Source organism: Lathyrus oleraceus, chromosome 7 (assembly GCF_024323335.1).
Source record: "Lathyrus oleraceus cultivar Zhongwan6 chromosome 7, CAAS_Psat_ZW6_1.0, whole genome shotgun sequence".
NCBI lineage: Eukaryota > Viridiplantae > Streptophyta > Magnoliopsida > Fabales > Fabaceae > Lathyrus > Lathyrus oleraceus.
Genome location: NC_066585.1, coordinates 106639917 through 106662152, shown reverse-complemented (window position 1 = coordinate 106662152; position 22236 = coordinate 106639917). Strand labels below are relative to the sequence as shown.

Genomic DNA, 22236 nt, shown 5'->3' with positions numbered 1-22236 from the left:
TTATGTGATAATACTGCTACTATATGTCTGATAAAGAATCGTATTCGACATTCTAGAACCAAGCATATAGAAATAAATCATCATTTTATTAGAGATTATGTTCAGAAGGGATTTAGATATACAGTTCATTGATATTGATCATCAATGGGATAATATATTTATCAAACCTCTTGCTATTGAAAGATTTGATTTTATCAAAAAGAATCTGAACGTGCATTTTTTTTAAAGAATAATGTTTGCTTATGAATGGAAGATCACACTTCGATGATGATTAGAAGATACTACGATCAAAAGCTATGAACTATCTTCTAATGAATAGTAGCCTCTTAAGCATCTCAACCTCTGATTCTCAGAATATGATTAGTTACCTCTGATAACATATAAGTGGAAAAGTTCAAAACTGCTTTTTCTAACATATGACCACTTATGTGTCATGAAATTGAAAGGTCTTCTGACATATGGATTTTTAATTGTTGAGTATTAACCTTTAGTAGTTGTACAAAGGTGATATATCTCAGGTTGTATAGCCTCTGGATGTTTAGTTTGTAATTTTTGGTTATTTGACTTTGATCCAGTTAGTTCTCTGAGTGAGATGGTTATCTGAGTCAAAAGGTCCTAAGTTAGAATCCCTTTGGAAATATTTCGTCTTATAGACTCTGAACTATGTTTATGGGTATAACCAAGCATTTTGTTAAGGCAAAGAAGTGTGACATTTGTCATATGTATTCTTACTACTGTCAAAAATATTTGAGTAACCTTTGGGAGTTATTTTCTTGGGTAAAATAAAATCATGTTCTGGCGCCCCCTAGGTCATCATTTTTTTTAATATTGTGTGATTCAAACAATTTTCAAAACTCACTATATCACTCTTTTCACACACAATGCAACTCATACTTGAACTTTTCAACCTCAAACCCTAAAAACTCAATGGTTGTTCAATAAAACATGGCTGAAATGGTTGAAAAATTCTATGAAACATCTTTACTGGTGGCTCGCTGAAAGGATGTTAGTGGCAAGAAAATCATAATCAAATGCAATTATAAAAGGATAATTTTTTATTGATCAAGAAACAATTACAAATCCAGAATCATTCCCAAAAGCTAATAGATGCACTACAAAGATTACAGCTCTCAGATTATGTCAGGATGAAAATTACCCATTCTAAGGAAGGTCATATAGTCTTCATCAGTGTATGATCCACTTTCATCGGCTGGATCCTTCTTTTTCTTGAGATTCTTCATCCTTGACTTTGAAGTCCTTCCTACCATAGATGTTCCTACAAATGCACCAGACTATGACTTTACACCTTCATAGTTCTTGAGCCTATCATCTTTGTGCTTATTTCCCTAAGCATCACGAGATTTCAAAATATCCTTGATAACCTCTTGGGAAGAGCCCTCCTTATATTTCTTGGACAATTTTCTCATATTATCAGTTATGAGAAGAACTTGATGGAAGAAAGAGGAAAGTGACCTTACTAGTAACGAAACCTCTCTTATATAGAGAGTTAATGATAAATTAAACTCAATATTGTTTATTCTGCACCAATGGACATAGGATAGAGATATACTTTTGGTCTACAAGCACATCTCCCCGACTGTGACTGCTTTGTTTCTCTCAAATGCTCAGTTGTCGGAATAAGACTTGATCATCTTAAGAATTGAATGGTTATTCACAACCCTTCTAGCCAAATTTCAACAACATTTCTAAAATTTTCTTTTAGATTTATTACGTCTTCAAATGATTTCTATTCATTGATGACAAAGGGGAAGAAACAAACATGATTTTGATTCATTTTTATCTAGATTTGATAAAATCCCAAACATTTAAATCTGCGGAATTGTTTATAAGATTAATGTGCTTCTGACAATTCTCTTTTGTATTTATTACTTGTTTTTTCAGTATCTTTTCTATTTATGTTAATGACGTGATGGGGAGTAGATATAGAAGTATTTAAGCACCTGAATTTGACAGTTATTATTTATGCTTAAATTCTGAAGACTTTTTTAATTATGCTTTAAAGTTTAAAATAAATAATATGGAGCTTAACTTAGGGGGGGCTTACAAACCTCACCCTCTAGATTATTAGACTTATGGGGAGCTTACAAACCTCAGAACCTGAAGTCAGTTTGTTAATTAAACTAACAATCATTGTTCTTAAATACTTGTGTTCGTAATCATCAAAATGGGGGAGATTGTTGGAACAAAATTGGTTTGTACCATATCCTCTAGGTTTTGATGATAACAAATTATTTAAAGAACAATTGGGTATAGTAATATTTATTCAAGTGTGAAAGACCATAGACTAAAAATTCAGGAATAACTAAGTATTGGTTTTGTTTGTGAACATCTAAAGAGAAGCTTAAAGATCATAATCTGAAGGATCAAAAGCTGAAGACCATACTCTGAAAGAGTCTATTTTTGAAGATCAGGCTCTGAAGAAGTCAACGTCTGGAAACCAGACTCTGAAGCAATCGGCCTCTAAATACCATACTTTGAAGAAGTCTGCTTCTGAAGGTCAGAATCTAAAGCCAATCAAAGCGCAAAGATCAAGGTGATTCTAATAGGTCATTGTCGGGCTATATGGCTAGTTTGTCTTTTTATGATCACGTGAAGACTTAATAATAAGACATCTGAGATGCAATGTATAATTCCTTTGTATCAAAGATATTTTAAATGAGCTTTCAACGATATTAACCATTTGAAGAAACATCTCAATATCTCTATTCAAGCTTCTCAAAGACTCTCTTGTGCAAACTCTCTAACGAATTTTTTCCTTCTCTATTTAAGGAGCTGAAGACTTGAAGAACAACAACGAATGATTTATATTCAAAGAGAAATTACGCTGTCAAAATAAAAGCACAAGTTTAACTTAGGATTTTTTATCCTTGTATATCTTAGAAATCCTTAAGTTGAATAGAGTCTTCTTGTATTGTATTTTGTCTACACATCTGATTGTATATCAATTCCATTACCCTCAAACAATCTTTTATCTGTTAGGTAGATTATTAGAAGTTCCTTACTTAGTATTTTAGCATTTGAAGTCTACTCCTTTTAACCCCTTGCACATTAGTACAGATGTGAGAACCACATCTAGTATCTAATACACATGAAGCATAAGTAGATAAATTTATTTCTATAACAAAAGTATTTACTCCATTCTTCTTATTCTATAGGTACTTTGGGAAGTTTCTCTTTCGGTATTCGGTCTTACCACAATAGAAGCAAGAGTTTGTCTTTATTATACCTCAATTAGGCTTCAAAGCATAAGAAATAGGTTTGGGTCTGGCAACTTCCTTGCCTTTTTGTTTACCATCCTGCTTGGTGGGACTTTTGTTCTACTTCTTTCCATTACTAACCATCAGAATGGACTTCCCTTTTAACTTTAGATTCTGCTTAGCAATTTTTAACATGCCTAACAGCTTTGGAAGACTTTTGTCCATATCATTCATATTGAAATTAAGTACAAATTGATTTAAGTTATTCGACAATGATTGCAAGATCAAATCAGTTGCAAACTCCTTTTTTTAGGGGAAGCCCCAACCTTTCAAGGTTCTCCACATACCCAATCATCTTGAATACATGGAGACCTACCAGGGATCCCTTGGCTAGCTTTCCTTGAAAAATGGATTTTGAGACTTCAAATCTCTCATGTCTCGCCTGCTCTTGATAGAGCATCTTCAGGTGTTTGATCATATAGAACACTGCCATGTTTCTATTTTGTTTTTGCAATTCATAATTCATGGTATTCATCATGAGGCAAGCAATTTCATTGGCATCATCAATGTGCTTCTTATAAGCATCTATTTCAACCTTAGAAGCAGAACTAGGAGGCTCTTCCTCGGGAAGAGGTGTTTCTAAGATATACAGCTTTTTATCATGTTTGAGGATAAACCTCAGGTTTCAGTGTCAATCCAGAAAATTTATCCCAGAGAATTTTTCCTTATCAATTATTGATCGTAAAATGTTGTTAGAGATGTTTATTGTCATGGTAATCTACATGAAAATTTTGAAAATATAAGTATCATTAAAACCAACATATTCAATTAGGCCTTTAGTTAAATACATTCCCACTATTTTACTCAAACCAAATGACCCACATCATTTGATTCAGAAAATTCAGTTGGAAGATTTTTTAGTGGATCGAGATCCATATTTCACTTTGTTTTAAGTTGGCGTTATGATTATTACACAAAATTAGGTTATTTAGGTAGGAATTCCTTCCAATTGTATCTAATAAAATTTCTCGAATAATATCGGTTAGGTGAATAACTGCTTATTCTAATCCATCATATGGATTGCTCCCAACTCTTGCTTCAAAACATATGTAATATTATTATAATTTGTTTAGTTAAGTTCAACCCAATATTTTAGCAATTGGATATTACATATATCTCATCACTCTTTAAATATAGAAGATGCATCTCGCGTTAGGCGAAACCTACATTATTCGATGATAGTCTTGATGAGTGTTATAATTTGGAAAGTTTAAACTTAATATTTGATTTGAGGGCAATTTTGATTAGTTTGATATCACCGGCTTATTTATTGAATAAATCGTCTCTCAAATACGTACATACATTCACATGCATCAACATACATATAAAATTAGAATGATACTGTTATGGCCCTAAGCGTAATTGTTCCATCAAGTCAATGAGAGAATCTAAGCTAAACCCAATAATGATATACGCTTCTTCAAGCTAGATTCCATGGTTGTCCTCCTTTGATCTTGTCTTCATTGTATTACATTACATCAAATAATACTCGTTTTGCATACGAGGGAGTGAGATGAGAAAAGAAGTTACATAAAGTAAGTAAAGAGAAAGGCATGACATGCAGGTCGTATTTAAAATTCCCAAAAGAAAATAAAAGAAAACTAAGGTCATAACCGCTCACCACAAAACAACAATAATAAATATATTTTATTATTATTATGAATTTAAATTATGTTAATTAAATCAATTAAATTAAATTTTGACAATTAATCATACTATATAAAATTATTCAGGATTTCGCTGTCCGATTAAAACGTATATCAAATTATTTAAATAAATAATATAACAATTTATTATTAAATAATTAAATAGTAACATGATACTTTATCATGTTCTTTTGAAAGCGTTTCATTCTAGCATTGATACAATAATGTGAAAAAATTTCATTCTTTTGAAAACATGTTTGTTTGACATCCTTAGGCATCGTAGAGTAAGCATTATGTAACCGTAACACTTAATTTCACGTTACCATTTGCACTGTATATCCTTTTTATAATAATTATTATTATTATTATTAATATTATATTATTGTTATTATATTATTATTATTATTATTATTATTATTATTATTATAAAAATAACAAAACTTATAATAATAATAATAATAACAATTATAATTATATTATAAAATTTTGTGAACTCTAAAATTATAACTCTTGACAACATAACTTTTGTGTCGTCATAAACTTCAATACAACACATTCATACTATCAAAAATCTAATGATCGATTATGCAATTTGAATAATCTAAATGTCATTGATTCATCATACAAACATCGGATTCCGAAGTTGAATGAACATTGACCATTCATATGAAACACAATCATCACACTAATTGAATCGGTGAAATAAAAGGCATATCAAATATACTGCATTTGCATCAAAAAGTTTCATATCTTATATGAAATGGATCGGTCACTTTTGTGTAACTTATGGATGATCGATGTATCGCTGCTTCACCATACAAAAGTCGAATTCCGAAGAATAGTCAACATCGATTCATCCAAATCGTACACAACATGATGCCAAAATTTAATTTATTATTATTATTTAATTTATTATATGGTTTAATCGAATTAATACACAAATTACATAAATTAAACAAATATCCAATCATGGTTTAATAAGTGACTCTGATATCATTGAAGGGAAAAAACAATTCAAAATGCAACAGAAAATAAAATAAAAAAATCATTTAGTTGATCCTTACAAATGATGCATAATCAGTGATAGAACAATTATCTCTTGTGGTGATTAAAAACTTTGATGCAGATCCGGATGAATGATCACAAGCAATGATCGAAGATCAATGCCTCTACTTAACTCATACGAACATAGTGTCTTCAATCTCAGTGCTAGCTGCTATGAATACATACTTTGAGAGAGAAAGAGAGAAATTGTGGCGAGCTTTCACAAACCTAATTTTATCAAGTGAGAAAGCTTATGCACAGGGGTTCTATTTAGTGAACCACTTGTGTGAGTTGCAAGCTAAAAGGTCCAACTTAAGTGTACCGTATAATAATTATATTATTATATTATCAAAATAACTATTATTATAATAATAATAATAGTAATAATAACTATTATTATTATATTATACGGTGTTTCATATTCCATTTAAGTACACTGTATCTTACGGCGTTCCATAATTCTCTCAAGTATATCGTACCTTACAGCGTTCTTTATTTATTCTATCTTTCATCAATTTATTTTTATGTGTGTGACCCTGTAGGTTCTCGCGATGTTGGCAATCATATTAAATCAGACATTTGACATAATAAACAATGAGCAGTATCTAACAACAAATCACTGTTACACAAGTCACGAAAATGTCATGTGATTTGATAAAACATTTTCATAATAATATTATTACGTAAAATTACCATTTTTCCCTCGTGTCTATATTGAACACAAGGCATAGACCGTGTCACCTTGTCCAGTTCAATATTGGCTCTTAGATATTTATCATGTTGCGCAAGATGGACAAATTTCATTTAAGTCACTCATGTCCCTCAGCATGTTTTGTGGAGTATCCATCAACTATCTTTATGGTCTTTCAGTTACAGACAACGTTTGATCAACAATAAAGTATTTGACTCCACATCTAGGTTTCATAGTAGTTTCAGGTCAAAGGGTGGTATACATCACTACCACTATGTAAATAACTTATGACATTTTGAATAACATTCTATGTAGTATTCTTAAAATGGATCCATCTGGTATAAATATGACTCCTAATATGCATACATATGGTAAGACTTATAACTCTTATACATGATCCATGAGACGTGATCATCAGTATATCTTCATAATAGTCGCAGTGTTTTAATGTTGTCTCACTTCACGATAAAGTTCGACTATGGATACTTTTAAAATATGTCCTTATATTTAATGGAATCTCATGATTAAACTTATCATTTCATTAAATGGACTAACTATTCTTTGAACTTTATTATTTAAAAAAAACATAATAAAGAAATATTTTATTATTATTAATAAATAATTCGATACAAGTACAAAAACTATTGGCCTCTAGGACTTACACCAATAATTGTTACCTTCTCTATCTTTTAATAATATGTCTCAGGTCTGGCCAAGGCTTTAGAAATAAAATACATCAGACTCTGAGTGAAACACATCTCTCTTATGAGGAAGGCACTAACTGCTGTAGTAGAGACAGGCAAATAAAGGAATAAAACTCCCCCCACAACTGGTCGGGATAGAACTGGCAGGGTTTATAGGGTCGTCTGTAAGGATGTGAATGTTTGTTCATACTTTGCGACCCACTCGAAGTGTGTTTCCTTCCTCAATAACTTGCAGAACGGTAAAGCGTGTTGGGACGATTTATAAATGAGCGTGTTTAAAATCATCGACATCTCATTTAGCTTCATTACTTCTTTCTTTGTTGTTGGCGTTACCATCTTGATGATTGCCTTGCATTTGTCTGAATTCTCTTCTATGCATGTTTCAATCGGTAAAAGCCCATAAATTTGTCGGTTATGACTCCAAAGATACATTCCTCTATATTGAGCCTCATGTTATACTATCAAACTCTCCTGAATACGCAAGTGAGGTGCTTATCATGCAGCTCTTCATCGTTGGACTTTACGATGTCATCCATATAAATTTCTAGTGTTTCACCTATCTCTTCCTTGAAGACTTTGTTCATCATCCTCTAATATATTGACAGTTGACTCACTCAGTCATAAAGGTTGTTTCTCTCTATTCGGCTCATACATGGGTATCTCGTTATAACCAAAGTACACATCCATGAACAACAAGAGTTGGTAAGCGGCTTAATTATCTACTAGTTTGTATATGTTTGAAAGTAGATATGAATCTTTAGGGGATGCCTAATTCAGGCAAGTGTAATGAGCACACATTATTCACTTTTCTGAGGTCTTCTTTACTAATACGGCATTAGAGAGCCATTCGGTTTACCTTACCTTCGGAGATAAAGGTTGTATACACAATTGCTTCAGTCTTCTTGGGTGTTGGGTAATGTTTCCTTACTCGTTGGGTCATATCTCAGGCAAAAGTTTAATAGACGGCATGCTACATCCAGATCTATGTCGGCACCGGTACCAGATCTATGTTCGGCGCCGAGGACCGATCGCTTAAGGCGTCGTCTTATTCTCCCTGTCTACCGTTTGTGACGTTTCAAAGTTGGGAAATTAGATGAGTCATGCATCTACCACACGGCTACCGGGCGGAGTAGTTGGAAAGTCTTGTGATTCTCTTTTCATTAGACAAGATTTTCTAGTTTTATTTTTAACAGTATTTTCACTCTATTTAAATCAAACTTTGACTTGGGAATAAACTCTTACCAGTACAATTTCATGTGATAAAACATTGTTTCAACATTATTGAGATACAGCATTTAGCCGAAACGTATTCTCTCATAAAGACAAACCAACCTTGAGTACTCAAAAATACTAAACATAATCAAACCTGCATTTGAGAATCTGTTGATAGCATTTTCCTTTGACAATATCAAGATATAATCTTATAAACAGCATCTCAATAGTAGACTTCAGGTTCGACCATCTATTTTTTCCCTACTTAATCATTTGCTACATTCAACTGTATGCATAACTTACACGGCTTGAAAGAACATATATAGAAAATGAAGGTTCGGAAGTCTAGTTATGCTTTTACATATTAACAGACATCATTTGTGATTCATTGTCAAATGCAAACCAATCCCTAGTCACATCATCACTGAAAGCAAAAGCCAGGGGAGTATAAAACATGATTATGTTATTCTAACCCCAACAAACGCACAAAAAAGAAGAAAAATGTTACAATGAGAATAAAGAATTAAGAAACAAAAGAAGCTTCAAACGAGCATAAACTCAGTGCAACCTTGTCAACTCTTCTACTCTCTTGGCTAACTCCTCTACTGAAACATCCATTGCCTTGGAAATCTCATCCATCTTGTTGCGGTTAAGATCAAGAAATGATTCAATTAAATCCCCGTCCAAAAAATTTCTGGCTTCTACAGTTTTCTTCTCATTGTTAAATGATCTCCATTGCTCATGGCTGAGTCCTCCAACACCTTTAATCACCTTCCTCAAGCTTGACTGAAGCTTCTCTAAGAAAACATACTGCTCGTGAGGAAGAGAGGCAATTACCCCAATAACACCATTAATGGTACCAAATATAACGGTTGGAATCTGGCCTACTTCGGAATCTGGCAATCGCATAACAAGGGAGCCGTGCCGGAATCGATTGACAAATTCTCCAAGGTGATACTCACCAGCCACCTCAAGACGGCCCCGTTCTTCATCAGTGGCGCCTTCGCTATTTTTCCGAACAGTGAAGAGATTGAAACTATTTTCTGCACCAAGGTATATGTCATCATCAAGGATTTCAACAGCTGACATCCAATTTGCATTATAGTCCCGAGCTCTCTCCTCAATAGCACCTTCTTCATGCTAAAATTATAAAGAGCAACAATGTATTATTCCAAAAGAAAACTCAGAGCTCAATATCCAGAAAATTAGATATTCATCCACAAGAACTCAAAATCAAAGAAAACCCAACCAGAAAGTACGGTTATGTCTTTAAGAGAGGAAGGTAAAAGGAAACAGTAACCTTGGAAAATGAACAGGTAGACAATGACAGAAAACTTCAGCATTATGACAAATCAGGCTTACCTTATACATTAACAATGAGATTGACTTCATCAGATCACCAACTACGATAAAATCTCCTCTGGTTTGCACATATAAAGCCAGTATGTGCCCATGGTGTCCACATTCAGACTGTAATTCGTGAGTGCCATCTTCCCGGAGCACCCACTTGTACAGCTGAATCTTTTGATTAATAGCAGCAAGCAATTTACCATTAAACGCATTCAAGCAGTAAACAGCTCCTTTTGTTTCTTTTTCGGCAATTAGTTGTAGCTTTCCCTCTTCAACTGAAAACACAAGAATCCTTCCCTACACTCGCATTGAAATTTAAAAAGGAGTTATATCAGGAGCTTTGACTAGATCAATACCAAAGAATACACATTTATCAATTTACCTTGGTTGGCTCATTTTCCTCTGGCAATACATATGCAGTTCCAACACAGTAATACACGTTATTATCATCTGAGAAGGAGCAGCTAATTATAAAGCAACCATACTCATAAGTGTCAAGTGAATAAACTGATATGAAGTCAAAAGTCTGGTCATCCAGCAAGCGGACAAAATGCATTTCAGATTCTTCAGCACTTGCAGAATTGTACTTCAAACTACAAATAGCAAACGTCCTGGTTTGCTCCTGGTGGCAGATTCTTCGTGCATGCTCCCCAAGTGGAATAGAACGAATATGGAGTTTTTGTATGTCATCAATGGTGCCAATAGTAAGCTCACCTTCCTTTGCGATTGCTAAACTGTTAAAGTTAAGAACAGTATTGAAGTACAAGACCCAGAAACAACAATAGGGGATAAATGCGGAGCAACAAAAAAAAACATACCTGTCTGGAAAAGCAGCAGAGTTGAAAGGGCACATGTGACTCACTTCCTTCAGATTTACATTACTATAGAGTAACTTTTTGTTACTACTATAAATCACAGTTGGCCGGTCAGATGCAGCAAATACATGGGTAGTATTCTTGGATGAGAAAGTCCGGAGAGTAATAGGTTGAGTCCCAAGAGAGACCTTTTTCCTATCTGTTAACTCACCAGTACTTGTGTTCAACATAAAGTTTAAGAGATGACCATCACCAAGGGCACATAGCAAGTAAGATATCTGGAGAACAAAATGATAAAAGCAATAAACTTTATTACAATGTTTTGAACTAGGAAGGTAACCACCATTAAATTTATGAAAAATAATTGTTTGAAAATTACAAAAATATTTAGCACAAGCAGAACTGTAAAAAGATATCAATACATATCCCCACAACTATTAGCATGTATGAAAATTCAAAAATGCTACTCTAAAAATTTAACTTAAAATGAAAGTGATAAGCATTTCAAATCATAATCAGTACAGAAGGAAAATAACCAAAAGCAGAAGTGGAAAAACAGAACATAAAAAGATAGCTCAAGGAAAGCCTACCCCTTCAAAAGCACAGAGAAGAACAGATCTAGGTATTATCTCTCCGCCCAAATGCTCCTTTGTGATGAGATTAAGGTCAGGAAGAGAAAAAAGTCTAACACTTATGTCAGTCCACATTCCAACTGCTGCTAGATGACTCTGATTGGGGTTTTCACCAATGGGATTTATGTCTAGGCACGAGATTTCATACTCCAGTTGGGCATGTTTTACTTCCTGTAATACACCTTCTCCAATTTCAAGGTAAACTAAGTGCCCACCGCCTGTAGCCAACAAAACCTGTCTCCATGTGTAACAAGAATTACTAACTTCACTGCAAAATGCGTGTTCTAATAGTAAACCCATAAAAGGAAATTTGCATAACATAAAACTGCAAAAATAATTAACGAGTTAAGCAGATTGATTTAGATGGTAACTTTCAAAACGCATGATAGGATACTCTACCAAAACTATTTGTAGAGAGATTCAGAAATAAAATCAGAGAACAAATTGTGAAGATGCAGCCAAGCACAATATTAGTTTCAAGTCCCAAGCAACACTAAAAAAAGTTACCTTCGGTCAAATTAGTTCCAGTGTTTGGATATCAATATATACTATTTACAAAAGTTACTTTTGAGTGAACGGTCAGAAATTTAAAACTACTTTTAAGGGAAGTCGCAAATAAAACTACTTTCGAGTGAACAGTTAAAAATATATAACCTACTCTTCCATGATCCACCCATGCAAGGATTTTGACACAAATTATATCACTTAGGTCAGTACCTTGAAGTATTTCAATCAGAAACTCTACCCTTTAGGGAAGAGCATGATAAGTATCTGAGTACTTTGGGAACCATCCCTTAAAAGCTAACTATGAAGGAGGAAGAACCAGGCCACTTAAATACTCCATGCACCCCATGCTACTCAATATGGGACTTGCCCCTCACCCAAGTCCTTATCATAGTACCTAGCCATAACTAACCATTGCTCAAATAAATTTCCAAAAAACTAGTGGCAAATGTTTCACAACCACTATTTCAACATTCCTATTGGCTATTTTTCTCCTTTTATCTTTAGATTTAACCCTGGCAGCTATTAGCATTACTTTCTACTTCAATGGTCATATAACTTCTTTAAAAAGGTAGCTTTCCTCCATTAAGCAGTAGCAGTTACTAGCAAAACAGGTATTCTATATAATCAAAATAAAATAAGGAGCTGCTCATTGATGACTGGCTTTCAACATCTTGGCAGCTAAGGTATGTCATGACACTTACATGGAAAAGTAAGTGAGAAGAAACGTAACAGATTTTGTAATTCTGACTCAACTTTGAAAAGCCACATTGCAATTAGAAAACCATGCAAATATCATTTACACTTTTAGAAATCAAACCTGGGTAGCATTGGCAGTAGCTACATTTACTGAAAAGCCTGATGGTGCATTCCATTCATTCAGGAGCTCTCTAGTTGTGGAACTGACAAGTCTTGCAGAGTTCGATGTGACCTGTTACATTGGTTTATTAGCTAATGATAGGTGACTCCAACTCAACACCGATAAAGTATAAGAAATGTGGAATAGTTCAACAGAAGAGTATCAATTTATGGTATCAACTTACAAAAATTACTCATATCATAGCATAGCTAAACTTCAAAAGAGAATGCAAAACTAGAGCTTTAACACGAAGCTTCAAGAATATAAACACATTAAGCATACTTCAAAACTTAGGCTCTTACGATTTCAACAGATTTCGATTCTTTTTGTTTGATTTAGATTTCGACTTATCCCTAATCTTTGTATTCTCCTATGAATAACTTTGACATTAATTCTTTTTTTTAAATACTAAAGGAAACCGCGGCGTTAACTAAACTTTATCCCGCTTAATGGGGTCAACAAATCTATACACAAGAGAATACTACCTATGTCCAACAATATAAATCATTTTGGCCAAAAATAAATCATCACAATACTGGTTACAATATCCATGAAGTATTAAAGTCTCTTATCCTACAATATATTGTATTATTTATTGCTCTTATTTTTCAATTCTTGTAATATTATTTTCACATACTATTAATGGAGGGTAATTTTGCTTGTCAAAAAAACGAGGGGTAATTTTCTAAAGTCGTAAATTTTAATTCCCATACAAAATTAACAATGTCTCTAATTTCGTGTGCCGTTTGCTAAAATGACATGTTTTGAGAAAATTTTAAAATTAAATAAATAGGTCATGTAGAAAATATAATAAATGAACAACCAAACAGTAACATTTGATTGTAAATCCATTGTTTTACGGCTATGAACAGATTTACTTATTTTACAATAAGAATTGCTTTGTTAACGTTCATATTTCTAAAATTAAATAAAGATGTAAGTACTAAATCAACCAAAAACAACCATAGTGGGAAAATCAGATCAGAACCTACTTGTACAAGTTGATTGTGAATTGCATCATGGCAAAATAATGTCTGTACTTGAGAACAGAATCCCTCAATCTCAGTTTCTTCCAGCTCATCCTCAAGATTCATTGCTAATATTCTTGTTTCACTTATAAAACTTACAACCAGGAAAGTGTCAAAAGGATCATCAGTTGAGGATCTTAGCGACCACATTCCTTTGATACCTTGAAGTTCTACTGATGCCTAAAAAAGAATGAATTTGAAAATTAATATTTTGCAAAGCATGTGTTGTTTAATGTAAAAAATTTGAATTTAATTTTTCTTTTCGCGGCGCCTTGGGATCAGAAGTTCCACGGAAGGACAAGGAGAGCTTACCTGTTCATTGATACCTATTCCATTACGAACAACACGGAGAGAGCCATCCTTGTAAGCTCCAGAACAAGTCACAACCTGACCTTGGCCTTGCCTTTCAAGGTCTACCACGCAAAAGTCAACAATGGGCCCCAAATTGACATACCTTTCCAAGACTTCCACATAACAACCTTTTGCATCAGGTTGTAGATTTAATTTTATGAGCTGTATTTCACCCATCAGAAATTGTTATTAGGCATGTCTGAATTTGGAAGTAAAAGTAATCAGCAAGGACATGCTATAATATACTTTAAAGGCTTCAAAGCAGTATGACATAGCAATCAGAGAAGAAAACATTTGAAATATTGCAAATCTGCCTAATAGATTAAGGAGACAGTTTCCTGTTTGTATTGTTGTATAGACTTATGTTTTTACCTTCTTTTTCCATTTGCTTTGTCATGAAGTCGGAATATTAAATATTTGTCCTAAATATGCTGTTAAATTATGGTTGTGTACTAGGATATGCTTTTTAAGAATCATCTCAAAAGTCTCTGAGATAAAACTTTATCAAAATTCAGTTTGATAGCCTTGCAGAATACTGTAAAAACAAAAGCATCCCTATCAAAACTAGACTTAAACCAGTACTTTCGAGAGTTTGAATTTTGATCGCAACATAACTCCATACTATGTTCAAAACTAGTACTTCAGGGAGTCAGAAGTTAAGATAAAATCAACTTTCACATATGAAATGAAAATTTATAAAATCATTTTCAAGTTTATCACTCCACCTGTGAATCTCCATAGCTTGAACCAATATAGACAAATGCATTATCAAGGTATGAAATTGTAGATGCAATGGAAGTCTCCCCAAGGGGCTCTATTTTGAGAGCAGTAACCCTACAAAATTAAAAAAGGCATATAAATCACGCCATTTGGTGGCTAAAATAAAAATACTGACTATCTCCTTAGTCAATATATGGCTAAAATAAATATGGTAAGCCAACATTGAAATAGCACAACGAGAGATTACATACTTTTCTTTCTCATGGGTTATAACAAGTAGACTCAGTGATCCTGTATGGTCACCAAGTAAGTATCTAGAACCATCAGGATCAACTCTTCCATAGGCTTTTGTAATTGACTGAAAAGTACACCAAAAGGTATAATTTAGACAAGCTCAAGAACTTGACAAATAAGTAAAATTCGTGAATATTTGAAAATTCACATCACATGATTTAAATGGAATGAGAAGATACTATTATTTAGCATACAGGTCTGATTGGAATAGCTTTAAAGCCATCAGCACTGCAGTATACTATGGTTTCTTCTCCGATAATAAGCACGCCACAAAGAGGCGAGGGAACCGGTATCAATAAATCAGCCCCATTATCAAGATTGTTGTGTGACCACGGACCCTCAACAAAGTCTTTATCCTTCAGAGCAACCTCGTATGTTTTAACATGACGGGCGTCTTTGTTATCCTGCCATTGATGAAAATATAATATCAAAGTCATCAAAATGTTATGATAAAGGCAGTTATGGTTTCTGGCCAAATATATTACATAAATGAAATGGGGAAAAATGCGGCAGACTTTTTATTAACAAGATATCGTCCCAAAAGTGAGTAATTAAAGAAACGCAATTGTACGAGTAAACCCAACCATAAACTGAAATACAACAGTACAACTATGACATCGGGCTCTGAAATCATACACACATCACCTCCAATATTGTATAAACACTGGTCACCAATTGTGGTATTTACAGTTTCCATTTTCATGTGTGTTTTCATTTGTTCATCTTGTAAGGAGCTAGTCTACAGCCATTGTCTTAGCCCTATCCCCGTGTTAGGAACTAATACACCCAAAAAAATAGGTAAAATAAAGTTAAAAACCTGGTAAAGAACCACAATAGTAGGCTTTGGACAACCATACAGAAATTTGATGTCCAAAACTTGGAGCTCCTCAAGCCTGAAAACAAACGAATCATATTTTTAATAAAATTATATCAGAAATAGAGGGGAAAAACTAGGTAATAAGATCTATGTAAATTTCTCAAGTTTAAAAACAATTAACAGTGGTATGTGTTTAAAAGAGTGGTTATTTGTTGCTGTTATGAAGCCAGAGAAACTGAAATAAAAAAAATGAATTGCTGAAAACTCAATAGAAATGAGGCATATATCCACCCCCCACCCCCCAAGGGTTTCCGCTAATCAGGGGATCAATCTTTTCACTTACAAGAAATCAAAGGCATAGACGTATTTCCTTTTTCTTTACTTCTCTTATGAATACATCTTCTCTACCTAACCAATTACCCAAATACATGCTGTTTTCAAGGAAAATTATTTGAAGACATGACAATATCTAACATGACGTAAGTTCAAAGGTCATGCTTACACAGTTAGGATTGTGGTAACAACCGGTAAACATTAATCAAGGTAATTGACTCATAGTTATTACATTTATGCATACTTAGTGAAGAACAGATTGAAATTAACATACTGTGTAGACAATCAAAAGAATAATATAATATGATTACCTGATATTAAAAGCTTCCTTGAGCTGTCCTTTATTGTCAAATGGAATAACCTGGAAGATCAAAGAACAGTTAGTTATTCAAGTCATGAAATGAAAACCTAAATGTATGGCTGTTCCATTCTATTCTTACAAGATAAAGAATAAGAATAAGTCACGCACTTTAAACAAACCGTCATACAAGTGGAGTCCAATCAACCTACAATCAGGGTCTATAATGCCAATCTGCATAGAGAAAAAAGGGATAAATGCTTAAATGAACTAAACAATTTTCATCTAATCCTAGACTATCAAGCATTGATGTTCTTAAAAATAGAACTGGATGAACAAATAACCATTCAAGATTTATTAGAAGTGTAATGATTTTAATACCTGACCATTATCCGTTGGTCGTCCTATACGATCAGAAACATCCCCCATTGATCTGTATGACAATGGAACAGAGAATCCAACAAACAAATTAATCATTAAGGAATTATAGATTAAACAAACTAGTCAATCTTTAAGGGCGACGGTCTATAGTTAGATAGTACAATCAGAAACATCTTACTATGGATTTTGATTTACATATACACGGTTCAGATGCATTGTTCAGAAGGAAAAGGATCAGCAGAAAGTCTATAAGTAAGATAGTTAGATTAGTTCGTTAAAAGAAATCAATAAGATAAATAAAGGAAAAACATATATAGATTCAATATGTAACTCAATAGCTTTTCGGTTAAAGGAGAAATGTTTGAGAAGGGGAAATCCTTCAAAAGACCTTTTCCTTTCAGTTATAAATTTTAATCTTCAATGAAATATTCATCCTGTTTTTTCTATCTTCTACTATATTCTTCAATTACTCATTGTTGATCCAAAACAAGGTTGGTCCGACTTGGCAAAAAATTTCAGATCAGAATGAATAGGAGTGAACAAGGATATCAGGTTGCTGAAATCAGACAGGATGTGGGGACCTAAGGTGACACAAAGAAGATCTGTGTGGTGGCAAAATGATGATGACATGTATGAAAAACATGAGTGCGGTGGGGTCCCGACACCTAAGCATAAGTCAGACACTATGGACAAAGATTCCAGCGACTCAAACGACAAGAGCAGGGGTGGATAAATAACTAGGTTGGTCCGACTTGGCGAAATTTTTAAGATCAGAATGAATGAGTGAACAAGGATATCAGCTCCTTGAAATCAGACAGGATAACACAGAGAAGATCTGTGTGTGGTGGCAAATTGATGATGACATGTATGAGAAACATGTGTGCAGTGAGGTCCCTACACCTAAGCATAAGTCAGACACCATGGACAAAGATTCCAACGGCTCAAACGACAAGAGCAGGGGCGATAAATAACTACCCCGTTACATGAATGCCAAGATCCTTTAGGGTAATCACAATGAAAAGGACCTGGTATTGACATGAAAAGGCCTAGCTGTTGCCAAACACAATGATTCAGAGGAAGAAGCTCGAGTAATATGAGCAACTCCAAAACAATCAAACTGGATTTTTGAGTTCAGCATTCCAACAAGAAAGCATTATGTCACACATGAGCATTAGTTGAGTGGTCTCAACTATCAATCAGGTCCCTCAACGCAACTATGGGCGTCCAACCAATTATTCAAATGGGAACCTACAATTAGACAAGGGGCAACACGTCTCATCCAACATCTAAATCATAACAACACTATTCCATTGAGAAAACAGATGGGCTCAGCAGCCTCTCCAAAATGAGTATGTCATTGCGCGAAATGAACAAGGATCTTAATGGAGTGGCTAACCATTTTTTCCCATGCACAAATTCCTAGAAGAAGAAAAAAAGATTGTCATAATCTTGATAGAAGATGAACAAGCGACTGAGGATGGGGAAAGTGTCAACATTCCTGAGGAGGAAGAATTCTCAAGGGCAAGGTGGATTTTCTAGTACAAGTGGGTGTGATATTCTCAAGAAGGGCAATTAGGACAGAATAAGGGTAGCAGTTATTTTGTTGGTTAGTTAGAAGTTAGAACTTAAAAGGGATTAGTTAAATAGAAAGATACCAGAGTGTAGGGATAAATTATGCAAATCTACCACTTGTGTAGGAAATAAGAGATCTTTTGAGGAGCAATAACCTTTGGGAGAGTTTCATTATACATTCCCCTATTCAGCTTTCAATTTTCAACAGGAAACTTGTTTGTTCTTACCCTTTCCAGTTCCCGCCTTCTATTTTATCATTTGATTCCTCGTTGTTAGTTTGTCACACAAAAAACAATTCTAATTTAGAAAGGCACAACAAACTTCAAATTTGGGATTCCATTCTTAATGAGTTGTGATTCCCAACTTTTAACTTTTAAAAAGTCCTTGGTCCCAGATGACTCAGACATGACCTATATAGAGATTTTGTTTAGAAAGGTTTTAATCTTCATTCTTAACTAAAGTCCCAGCTTGAACACTCAGTTCGCTGTCCTTGAAACCAAAAAAACATTACTCGCTAATTCCATTGTAAAGAAAGTAAAAAAGGGTGTCCAAGTGCATGAGAGTGAATCTGGAGTTAGATGTTTGTAACTTACACAACAAAAATGGAAATCGATCAAAATAATAATTAAATGTCTTTAGTCGCTACTAAATTACACCTTTTAGAAGTTCACTCCCCTACATAAACTGGGTCTAATTTCGGTCCTATTTAAAAAACAAATTACAAAAAAAGTGTTTTTAGTCCCTATAAAAGAAAAATAGGGACAAGAATTGGAAAATATATATATACTTGAGGACAAAACTTAGAAAACCGTGAATTTTATAGGGACTTAAAACATATTTAACCTTCAAAATACTAAGCAGAGCACCCATTGGGAACACTACTTTCTCCTCAAGCCTTTAGCCAATGGTGACACCTAGAAGCATTGCCCTGATTATTGCTTAACTAGTTAATTGGAAATAAGCATTTCAATCCTTGTAACTAAAAACATGGATTTGAAGTTATGAACTCATTCTTTAGACTGCATATGAACTGTTAACTCCTCCATTCTAAACTAACTAACCAAGTGAACTAGTACGTCACTAAATTCACAGTGCAAATGTTAATACAGCCAAATGGTATTATTATTAACCACAGTTGATTACTGGTTCAGCCCTACTAAACTACATCAACAGTTGCTGAACATTTTTTGAGAAGAAATTATTATGTCAATATGTACAAAATAAATCATAAACATAAGACTGCTCTAAATGAAAGAATGTGTCTTCTCATGCATACCGTGTAACAAGCTCAGAAGTCTCGGTATCCCATTGAAGAACACAGAATTTGTATCTTTCAGTAGCAATAAACAGAAAATCCTGTGCTTCACCCTGTTTGAGCCCCAGACAAAGAGGATAAAAATAATCCATGAACACTTTAGTATATACAAACAAAACTAAATATTATATAGCATCCAAGAAATAAAGATGCTTTATTCTCACATGAGGGCGAAAAAGCTCAAGTGTAGCAATTCTTCCATATAATGGCACATCCAATATAGACTGCAAAGAGAAAATCCATTCTATTACACAATCAACCGAAATTTAAAACATGAAAAGTAACAACATGTTCCAACAAAATGATTGAGTTCAAAATCGAAGGATTGAGTTCAAAAATCCAACGATCGAGTTCAAAATCAAAAAAGTTCTAGTAAAAATAGATTGTGTATACCTGCAAGCCATGAGCAGTAAGCAAGTGAATCTCGATGCGAGTGCATTTCCTGGATGAAAACAGAACAAAAAGAGAAATGAATCAACAAATTGAAACCAAATAGTGAAATTGAGAAAGAACCCTAAGAAAAATGAAAGAGTAAATACGCGACGATGAGATTGAGGTCTTGAGGACTGGTGAAATTTCCGACGCAGGAGTGAGTAACGTTGGTAGGTTTGTGAGCAGTGACAACATAGTTCCATGTACTCATCTTTCTCTTCTCTTGAATATTCTCTTCTTCTTCGCTCTTCACACTTTCTGTGCTAATCGCTACTAGTTTTTACAGTGAGAAATGCGAAAGGGTTTGCGTTTCTCGCTTCTCGCAACTACAGAGTGCTGCTGTTAACCACGGCCACTTGCTAGCTCGGTCGATCGCTTGTTTTGTTGGGCCTTTACGACGGCGACGCCACTCTCTCTGAGTTCTCTAACCCCAAAGCCCTCGTCTCGTTATAGCTTCTGTGTTTTCGGTTTTTGCCCTTTATGGTTAGGTCCTAGAGAAATTATGCTCGCTAATTTTTTTCTTTCATTTCATTTTAGGTCTTTTTCTTACAATTTTACTTCACTCCGCGAAAGCAGATTTATTTTATTAAAAAGAAAATTAGTTAGAAAATATTTTTGTTTTACACAGTAGCAACAACAACAACAAAAAATAACTTTTTTAATACTATTTATTTATATTTTAAATTATATTTATATATTTATAGTATATAAAAAATTATAATTGCAGTTTTGGTCTTTTTTATCAAAAATTTTAATAATTTAAATTATAATTATATATTTATAATATAAATATAAAAAATTGCAATTTCAGTCTCTTTTTATCAATTGTTTATAATTTAAATTACATTTACATATTTATAATATATAAAAAAAAAAATTGTAGTTTCTTTTTTATATTTTTTTTTGTGTGCCAAATTCTAAAATTAAACTCATTTCTTGGCACAGCTAAATCTTGTATGACAAACTATTTAATATCTACATGGCACACATATAAATAAATTATTATTGTATTTTTTGTTTTGATATAATTACAATTAAATGTTTATTTAAACTCTTGATAAATAATTAAGTAATTAAAAATTTGCTAATTCTCTCAATTAAAATTTGAAAAATAAATTTTAATATTGTTGTTTATCTCCTTCGATTCCTCATTCAAGTTCGATCCGTCACAATTTCTTGTTTCATATTTGTAATATTAAGATCTAATTTGTTAGTTAAATTTTTTGTTGTTTCGTAATCAATGAAATTACAAATGGATTGTTATATGTATATTTAATCACTCGTTCTTACAAATTTCGTATTTGAGGAGTTGTTGATTATTATATATTTGCTTAACCATTTCGTATTTATTGGTCTCGTGTTTGAGGGTATGTGATTGTTATGTTTCAACCCAAGCCCAACAAATGTTAATAGATTTGGCTCATTAGTCAAACATCTCGTAAGTGGGACTGAGAGTACTAAAAAGAGGTAGGGTGAGGTCGTTAACATGTTAGACGTATGGAGATCTCTGCTTCATAGAAGGTGACTCGTCAAGCATGTTCCAACAATTGAAATGATTTTCTTTGTCAAAGCAAGTTAAAAGCAAGTTAAATGACATGTTTCATGCATTAAAAGGATGACGCACCCACTACTTACGCTACTTAGTGAAAACCAAATTACATGTGACCAAATTTATAAATTAAAGAATCAGTCTCCCATGGGGAGTGTTAGTTGAATATGGTGGTCAAAGTCTAAAAGGGGTTGAATAGACTAATTCCACTTATTTTAATTTTCAAAATCAAAGTTAATTTTCAGAAGTCAAATTGGTGAAAAACATTTGAAAAGGATTTTACGCAGTTTAAAGTGTTGTATGCAATGAATCAAAAGCAGGGAACTGGTCTGAGTTGGTTGGATCAAAGCAGGGAATGAATATCTTGATCGGGAAAAGTAAGTGGCATTCAATTGGTAATGTTTGTGATTT

The 22236-nt window shown here is 33.6% G+C and overlaps 1 protein-coding gene across 1 annotated transcript; it reads right to left on the bottom strand.

Moving 5' to 3' along the window:
* Nucleotides 1-8874: 8874 nt before the first annotated feature.
* Nucleotides 8875-20796, bottom strand: LOC127101557 (DNA damage-binding protein 1a). The gene is made up of 19 exons (XM_051039003.1): nt 20384-20796; nt 20238-20286; nt 20009-20068; nt 19806-19897; nt 16958-17009; nt 16748-16810; nt 16590-16639; nt 15946-16021; nt 15323-15532; nt 15086-15192; nt 14840-14948; nt 14076-14276; nt 13728-13943; nt 12697-12807; nt 11331-11606; nt 10744-11018; nt 10308-10659; nt 9938-10222; nt 8875-9715 (listed from the first exon to the last, which is right to left on the bottom strand). The coding sequence occupies exons 1-19, from the start codon at nt 20485-20487 to the stop codon at nt 9134-9136; spliced, it is 3270 nt and encodes a 1089-aa protein (XP_050894960.1). The 5' UTR covers nt 20488-20796; the 3' UTR covers nt 8875-9133.
* Nucleotides 20797-22236: the final 1440 nt, after the last annotated feature.